We start from the raw sequence: 9,693 nt of genomic DNA, 5'->3' as shown, positions 1-9,693 counted from the left end.
GAGAGAGAGAGAGAGAGAGAGAGAGAGTTGGGATCACGTGAGACCATCCTGTTTTCGTGAGACTTGTGAGACAGCATTTTACACTTGAAACTTCACAACAAAACACTGTGAAGGTAACCATCACAGTGTTTTTGCTGTGAAGGTAACCTTCACAATGTTTTTGCTGTGAAGGTGTTTGGCTTTTTTTATAACCTTTACAGTGTTTTGTTGTGAAGTTTCAAGTGTAAAAAGGTGGTCCCACGAGTCTCACGAAAACATACTGGTGTCACGTGAACCCAACCCTACACACACACACACACACACACACACATATATATATATATATATATATATATATATATATATGGTTGGGTTCACGTGAGATCAAGGGTTTTCGTGAGATCTGTAAGACCAATTTATGTTCGTTGATCAACTTTATAAGCTAATGATCTAATGGTATAAAGTTGCATGGTGGCAATTTTGTGATTATTGAGAAGTCTCATGGCAATTTTGTAATTATGAATGTTGAGATTGTATATCTAATCCAAGAATTGGTCTTACGGCTCTCACGAAAAACCTTTGGTCTCACATGATCCCAAGTCTCTCTCTTTCTCTCTCTATCTATATATATATATACACACACATATGTTTTCTAGTATTATTCAATAAACTAATAATATTAAACGATTTAAATTATATTATATACTTAAAAACGAAAAGATAAGATATAGAAAACTTTAGATGTTGCATTACAAAACTTTGCATCAGATCATGGCATGTCAAGAGGTTAACGTGGCATCAGACATGAATCTTAGCAATACATATGTGTTAACTTTTATGTGACGTGAACATGAAACATAGATCATATACTTAAAGCATAGATAGACAGAAGGAATGTGAACTCATGAACCATGGTTACATGTGAATCAGTTAAATTACCATCAAACATGTTTTAATATTTGTTAAGATATGTTGTAAGCAAGGTTTTAACATAATATGTAATATCTTGGTGTAATTTAAAACTAGAAATTTAATATCATTTTTCATTAAAAGGGAAAAATGTAAAAATTTTGTTCGAGTATAAATGACTAAGGGGTTGTTTGGTAGTTGCTGAATATTTGGATGCAGAATGATTAAAAGGTTTAATAATATAGTGCAAAATGGAATATAAAGGTGGTTTGTTTACCTCTTAATAGTTCCATTAAGAGGCAGACTCTGAATCGTTAAGAGGTGAATCTTGTTTGGCAAAAAAAAGTTTGCATCTTAATGGTTCTAAAACTTTCTTAATGATTTTGTATCTTGTGCATCCCTTATCCCTTAAGCGCCCTAATTTCATTGTAAACAATTACCTAACAATTATATTTCATTTTGCATTATATCATGAGTCTCTTAATTATTCAGCAACCGCCAAACAACTTCTAATTGTTTGGTAATTGTTTACAACGAAATTAAGCCACTGAATGGTTAAAGAAAACCCAAGATACAAAATTATTCAGAAGATTTTAAAACCATTATGAGGCATATTTTTTTCCCAAACAAGATTTATCTCTTAATAATTTAAAATTGCCTCTTAATAAAACTACTAAAATGTAAACAAACAACCCCTAAATATGTTTAAAGTAATTATATTTCTAAAAATAGAGTCATTAATAAGGAAAAACATTCCAGTATGTGAAAAATTATTGAAATTTATTAAAGGAATTTGAATATGAAAGAATTGTAATAGAATTTAATTAAATATGTAAAAGAAAATGAATGCCAATTTGATTCAACGACGGTGGCAGCGACGACCATCAGAGTGGAGTCGATATAAAAACATCGGTCATTTCATTTTCATTCTTTGTCCTTAATAACCATCCGATAAACACAATCAAATCATCATTTCGGTCCTACTAATCCGATGATTTAATTGAAACTAAAATAAATTATTTTTATTTATAAAAATTTAATTGAAACTAAAATAAATTATTTTTATTTATAATAATTTAATTGAAACTAAAATAAATTATTTTTATTTATAATAATTTAATTGAAACTAAAATAAATTACATTTAATTTCTAAATAAACAAAAGAATGAATTGGATTTGGTCCTTGTGGTTTTCATTTTTCTATGACTACCATTCTTTGTGACTAATAGAATTTCAAAAAATAGCCATGAAAGAGCAAACAAACCCATAAACATCCAACTACCAATACTAAGTAAAACCAAAAGCCAACCAACATATAAATATACGCGATGCATAAGGCTTTGTTCGAATATATAATTGAATTCTAAAGCATTTTAGGGTCATGCCTATCTGCAATGATCAATCTAATTGCAGTTATTTTAAATATGCATGAAATATAATATCATGGAAAAAAGATGAAGCCAAGAGAACATCTCTTTAGAATCACAAATTCATGATATAAAACCAAATGAAAAACTTCATACCAATTGGTGTTGTTGCTGCTTTCTTTCATTTTGTTTCTGCTTAAATTTCACTCCGTTGGATCCATACCTGTATCCAAAAGAATTTGCAAGACTCATTGACCCGAATTCCCTTTGTTGACAAATCATAAAAAGAACAAGCATCGATGCACCTTTTTGTCACCATTTTGAGTCGGAAAGATATATGCATATACATACAACGTATATCTGTCAGACTTGAAATGGTGACAAAAAGAAGCATGAAAAACACCCGACAGGTAGGATAACATGGTTTCTTCGTGCATCTGACACTTCTGCTCAGTTACGGTTTACTGTCTGTTTGCACGCACTCTTTTTCTAGTAATCTCTCGGGTATGTTTTCATAATACTTGCAGTTTAAACAAAATACTTTTGGACATACCTTGTTTCTACTTTCTACAACATGTTCTCACAAACCAGGGGTCTTTAAGGGTGCATTTGGTATCCAGACAAGATAGGACAAAATTTGAAAAGACATAACTGGTCAGGACAGAACAAACAAAATGGCCTTACCCCTAATGGGTTGCTTATATATTTTGATTAATTTATTAACTTATAATAAAATAAAATATTTTTATAACAAAATATATCATTGAAAAGGTTTCGTCAAAACGATTAAAATGACACCAAAAAAAAAAGTTTATGGAGTTTCCAATTTTTATTTTATACCTTCTATTATTATATTTAATAAATTAATCAAAATATAGAAACCGTCAAAAAATAATATTCGGGGGTCAATAAAGTAAAAGTTTAAAGAACATAAAATATAAAAAACAAATAAAGAATGAATAAACTATAAAGGGGGAGGCATATTTGATGTTTTAGAAGAGAATTACGTTTTATCTTGAGGTGGTAAAATATATGTTCTTGTTTGTTCCACATAAAAATCCTGCCAAACATGGAGCAGTGATCCATGTTCTAATTTGTTCAGTGAAACAAACGCACCCTAAGGAAACAGCCCATATAGGTTTGCGTACACCATATCCTCCCCATATCGGATATACCAAGTATGTTTGGTTTGGTTTACACATATGCAAGATCCATTGGACCAAGTAGACTATATCCTAGAGCATATTTGTAACACCCGTAGTTTCTTTATTTGCTAAATTTTAATGTTTAAGCCTTAAGTACAAAATTTTACAAGTAAATTAAGTACTCTTAAAAGAGTGCAGCAGTTGTAGCATTTATTAAACTATCATATTTATAAGTCAAGTAGCTTACAAGGCAAAACATGAGAAATAAAACCTGAAGTGATGAGTTGTAAGGGCTAGAAGTATGTGTTGGCAAGCTATTTGATGACTAAGCAAGCATGACAAAGCAAGCTGGTTATAAGTTGTCAAGGCTAGAAACATGTGTTGGCAAGTTTCATGATGACAAGCAAGAGCCAAAAGCAGGACAAATTAAAGCTAGAAGCATGATGTGTCAAGATTCCTTTATATTAAGCATGATGTGTCAAGATTCCTTTATATTAAGCATGATGTGTCAAGATTCCTTTACATTAAGCATGGTGTATCAAGATTCTCTTATCCTCAAAAATGAGGCGTTAAACTACTCATAAGAGTACAATTTTGGGAGCAAGAAAAACAAGTAGCTAATGCCATGAATTTACCTATAATAGGGGTTGAAGCATTACTATTAGCTTCATACAAAAGTAACAAATCTCTCTCTTTATACATAATCAAGCTTGAAGAAAGAAATTAAGGGAAAAGTTAGGCGTAATCAAGGTGAGTACTTATGAGATTTATGACGTACATACATGCCATATAAAAGTATTTTATGCATTACAAGATATTTTGGCATGTTTGCTTTACATGAAAATGTTATACAAGATATGCATGATGACATGTTTTGATACAAGTATGTGTTTTACACCAAGGCATGAAAGTGTTTGAATGTTATGATACAAGTATGTGTTACACAAGGCATGAAAGTTTTTGCATGTTATGTATGACCATAAATATCCAATGTACGGGATATTACAAGAAGAGACGTCGTGCAAACGGACCTTATGGGGCAGCCTTTATGGACCCGGGGGTTAGTAAACCTCAAGACAAGTATGGCATACTTACATGTTTCAAGTGAGATCTCAAAAGAATGTTTATGCATGATAAAAAGGTTATTTTGTGCATAATCAAGAGTTTTAGTGAATTACCATTCACAAAATGTTAAGCATCATGAAAATTGTTTATTCATGAAACCATAACTACTCACTAAGCTTTTAGGTTACATATCTCAGAGAAGGAGTAAAGAAGGATAGCATGAAGAAGTTTGTTCTAATCAATAGCAAAATTGTGTTGTATTATAAGCTATTGAGTTACGTTTCCGCTAGTATTTGAACTCTGTTGTAATTATATGCTAAGTTATAAATAAAGTTAAATTTCAAGTTCATATTGAAAACTTAATAGTATCAATAAGAAGGTAATGACACTCGAAGTAGGAACTTGGGAGTTACAATATCATATAAATATTGATCGCAATAAAGCAAACTTTGAAGCAACTTGTCATAACTTTATGTTCAATCAACAACCCATACATGCTGATTTACCTTTGGCTAATAATAATATACTCTTAAGTGGTCTTAAATATGCAAAGTAATGCTAACTGCCAACCAGCCTAGGAGCTGATTAAAATCTTAGATTTCTTTTTTCTTTACAGGAAGATGGTGTAAAAGAAATTCACTACATAAAGATCAGTCATCTAAAATTGATTCAGACAAACACTCCCTTATGTTGTTGCTTTAAGGCGCCATATTAGAAGAGAGGGAAGAAACTCAAAAGAATGAGTTGGATACTCGAAGCAATAGGTCTGTACCGACTATTGATTAGAACACTGGATGAGAAGTGAAAGGGTTTTTGATGAAACAGCTAGATTATGTAAGCAAGCATGAATTACTTCTACAGTCTACTGACTACTATGGCACGCTCTGCTTCTTGCTATTGCGGAGAGAGTGATAAGAGTTTGTGGAGATGCAAAACTAAGGTAGCAGATTATGGGTGGAAATCTAGATGGGGCGAAGAGAGGTAGAGAGTAGAGAGTAGGGGTAGGGGATAGGGTTAGTGAGTCGGTGGTTAGATTTTACGTTTTTTTCCTATTCTTGCTTCTATTTGTATTGCTATTGCCTACCCATATCCGGCTTTTTATAATTTAATCCCACCTTCTTTTCACACGCTTTTCATAAGCCATAGGTCTTCACAAAAACATCCACTCTACTATTAGCAATAGAGGTCATGTCTATGTATATCTTACCCTCCCTAGATCCCACCTCCAAATGGGATATACTAGGCTTGTTTGGTTTGATTTTTATGTCATGGCAATGTATGGCCTAATCATAAGAAAATGTTGCATCGAGTTTGAACTAGGCCAAACTAGCTACAATTACTTTAATTGAACTTTCTCCTCCAAAACTAAGCATTCTCAACCCTTAGATTCAGCAAACAAAATAACTTCTTCCCCAAAATCTAGAGCGTATCTTTTTAGCAACCAACCATTGCGATATCGCCTTTATTCAAAGACTCGATATTCTTGAAGCATCAACCATTAACAGACAAAGCTACCGAAATACATTTTCAAGCTAAATTCAGTTATCTAATAATTCCCTAAAAGTAACCATCAATACTCTACCAAACAAGAGAATTAACTCCACACATCTAGAAACAAGTAAGGGTCATCTGGATACATGATTGCCATGCCTCAGCTTCAGAAAAAAGAACATAGGTGCGATCTGAATTTGTTCCAAAAGGGGTAAAAACTATATTGAAGGCTCCCCGACGATAATAGCTCCAAAATGAAGTAAAACGGAGAACATTCTATGAAAGTTTTGGATACATCAAACGTCTCTAAACATAGCAAAATTTTAACTACCAAACGCAATATACATTGTTCCAAAAACACAATAAACGCGAAGACTAACCTGCAAAATAAGGGTTTAGTGCCATCACTTCTGCGGGACGCCGACGGCAGGAGTACCGAGCAAACTAGCCTGTTGGAGCTCAAGCTCGTTCAACTGAGCCTCACGATCCATCTCAATGATCAGAGGAACGACGAGGATCAGAAAAGTTGTTCCGGCGATCCAGGCGGCCTTACCGGTGCTCTTGAGAAGCTTCTTGGCAACAAAACCGGCATCGGAGGCCGCTCGTTTGCCTCTGTAAACGATCGGGGATTCAGATATCGTCGATGAAACCCTAGAAAGCACTCCTTCGCTGCTTGATTTCTTCGCCGCCATTATCACTCGCCAGGGTTTAGAGATTTCAATTCATTTTGTTTTCAAGTTCGAGGGTTTTGGAAGACCCTTTTAAGAAAACAATTACATATAGGCCCCTAAAGTATTTATCCATGTGTTAATTATTCCCCTACTTTTTTAAAAATAACATTTTCAGTCCTCATTCATGATTTGATATAGTTAATTAGTTCTTTTTTTTTAATTAACTGGATATCCAACATGTTAAGCGGGCCGACTAATTTTATGGCGACCACCCGTTTCACAATGGCACTGAGTCATCGTATTTGAACCTTAGTGGCCACATATGAATTTTTATTCTTCATTGGATTCGAACATGGGACCTCCAGGCACTTTTGACTTTTTAAGTCAAGCTCAAACCAATCGGACACCACCCTTGTGGTTTAGTTCATTCTTTGTTAATCAAACAAAACAATGTGAATCTTCTCCTTTATTATTATGTGAACTTTCTTCGAATTAGTCGAGTTCGAATTCGTGGGAAAATACATACCTTCTAATAACATATGATCTGTAGTTATATAATACTTATAGTCAGTATCTTGAAATCAATTAACGGATTTCTTTCAAGTCCATTTTTGAAAACCATTTATAATGAAATCTATCTTTTGGATTCTCAATGTCATTCAGTGTAATAATTACATATTATAGAATTGTGTGTTTTTTCATTATGAACATTTAACCAAATGGCTTTTAGTCTAACGATATCGTAACATTTGGCCTCCTAGGAGGTCAGGGGTTCAAACCTCACAAAATGTGAGAAGGATGTGTGAGTTTATTTGTTACATTTGTCGTATATAAATATTATACTAGTTGTGTACCCGCGCAATGCGGCAGGAGCCATGAATTTTAACGATTTTGAGGTTCCACTGATTTTATAAGATAAGATTTAACGATGATATATGTTACACTTGGTCTTTACATATTAATACAATTTGAATAAATAAGAGTTATGGTTCCAATTATAGACTATCGATGAAAAAAATTGTATGACAGTTAAAATTCATCATATTTAAACGACTTCACAAATGTGTTCGATTTACACCAAGAGCAAATAACCAAGAAACTTGAGTTTTAAGATAAACACTCAAAACCAATAAAGAAAATACAAATTTGACAGATCATAAGCCATGAAAAGACAAAAAAAATGGGGTTTAGAATTAAATTTTAACTGCTTACCCTCTTTCTTGTCCAGAAACTCAGATTAAGGTTGAATTAATACATGTATATATATATATATTTCAAAAAAAACCCAAAAACATATTATACAGTGCAATTTGGACAACCTAACTCCAAAATATATAGTATATATATAAAAATATAAATCGTAAATATTAAAAATATTTTTTCACAGTATATATAATATATAATAATATAATTAAGTCAAAAATTATTCAATATTGGACTCATTTTGAAGGTATTAACGAGACGATTATAATGGTGTAACTTGTTAAAATAAAAATGTATTTTTTAAACATGTTTTAATTGATATACGATTCTGTATGTTAATTTGATAAAGGTTTAAAATGAAACATTTAAAAGTAAAGGATGTAAAGTAAATTAATTAATTAATTATAGGGGTATAAAGTGTAAATTTAAAATTATAATTTTAAAAAATGGGTTGTGAGAGAGTGAGTGATGAGGGTTGAAAGGGTGAAAAGATGAAAAAGTGATATAAAGATAGTATAAAGGGTATTTTGGTCCCTTAATATTTTAAGACTTTAAGACTTTTGTTAANGGGTTGAAAGGGTGAAAAGATGAAAAAGTGATATAAAGATAGTATAAAGGGTATTTTGGTCCCTTAATATTTTAAGACTTTAAGACTTTTGTTAAATTTGCTTAATAAGATAATATAGATACTTAAAAAACATTCAATAAAATCAACCGAATATACTAAGGGAGCGTTTACCAAACGCTTATCAGGGTAAGTGCTTACCAAGTCACATTACCTTATCGAATCAACATTGCAAGGACCAAGAATCTTACCCAGTAAGACCTAAGGCAAAGACTAAGAGTCTTACCCGGTAAGTGACAGCAACGACTCTTACCACGGTCAGCACTTACCGGGTTAATTGTTGCATACATTACCGTTTTGGTGGACTAATATCTTACTCGGTAAGTAACTGATAGTTTTGAATTTTGCCGGTAAACACTTACCCAGGTAAGTATTGGTAAACGACCCCTTAATATCACACCAAAATGAGGTATAGAAAAATGTAAAATATACACATATCTTTCATCTGCCCCAAGAGACAAAGATGTCGTTTTTATAGAAACCTTTAATGTTCAAAAACAGTTAAATTTAATTAAGTCATAAACAATAACAACCTGCTTTTTATTGTTGCTTATTGAAGTTACTTTCTCTGCGTAACCATTAGAATGGACATCTTAACTTCTGCAGAACACTTTTAACTTTAAACATCAGTCTTATCATTTCGCCATTCGTCTGCCAACCAGAGCTTTTAGATGCGTTGTTAACTAATCTGATAAAAAGCTTTTTGTCGAATGTCGTTATGGAATAAATACTTTAATTCTTTTAGTTAATTTAACGTTTCGTTTAATGGTTCTTTTTTATATAATGCAGAGGAGAAAAGAATTGGGCCAACAACACGAATAATTAAGAAAAAAAGGTGGAAATGAGCATAACGTAAGTTATTGGAAATAATATGTTCAAAATATTCACGAAAATATAGTAAAGGTGAAGATGTTTCTATATATTATTAGTCGTCAAATACGGGTTTTATGGCTAAGGGGTCGTTTGCCAACTCTTACTGGGTAAGTGTTGTCTAGGTAAGAGTGGCTGACCTGGTAAGTGTTGTTCTAAGTAAAAGTGTTTACCAAATGTTTTTATAAGTGTTTGCCAACAATAAAATGACCTAAATAAGGCTCACGAAAAAAGTAAAGTTTATAATTTGTCTAATCGTGAAATCGTGATGTTAGTTGTATGATGTTTGAATTTATGTTTGTTTTTATATTGTAATCTAATACATTGTTTGTAATTGGTTCGATTATATTTGAGACATTTAAACTTAC

The 9,693-nt window shown here is 32.3% G+C and overlaps 1 protein-coding gene across 1 annotated transcript; it reads right to left on the bottom strand.

Moving 5' to 3' along the window:
- Nucleotides 1–2,155: 2,155 nt before the first annotated feature.
- LOC112509986 (mitochondrial import receptor subunit TOM9-2) lies at nucleotides 2,156–6,712 on the bottom strand. Its single transcript, XM_025115229.1, has 2 exons — nucleotides 6,337–6,712; nucleotides 2,156–2,478 (listed from the first exon to the last, which is right to left on the bottom strand). Exon 1 carries the CDS (start codon nucleotides 6,646–6,648, stop codon nucleotides 6,361–6,363), a length of 288 nt encoding a protein of 95 aa, XP_024970997.1. The 5' UTR covers nucleotides 6,649–6,712; the 3' UTR covers nucleotides 2,156–2,478; nucleotides 6,337–6,360.
- Between the last annotated feature and the right edge of the window lie 2,981 nt (nucleotides 6,713–9,693).

The sequence above is a fragment of the Cynara cardunculus genome, assembly GCF_001531365.2.
Source record: "Cynara cardunculus var. scolymus isolate 2C chromosome LG 3, CcrdV1, whole genome shotgun sequence".
NCBI lineage: Eukaryota > Viridiplantae > Streptophyta > Magnoliopsida > Asterales > Asteraceae > Cynara > Cynara cardunculus.
This window is presented reverse-complemented; position numbering and strand designations above follow the sequence as displayed.

Bases quoted from the DNA above. Each gene is read 5' to 3' on its own strand.
- LOC112509986 (XM_025115229.1), bottom strand. From the start codon at position 6,648: ATGGCGGCGAAGAAATCAAGCAGCGAAGGAGTGCTTTCTAGGGTTTCA.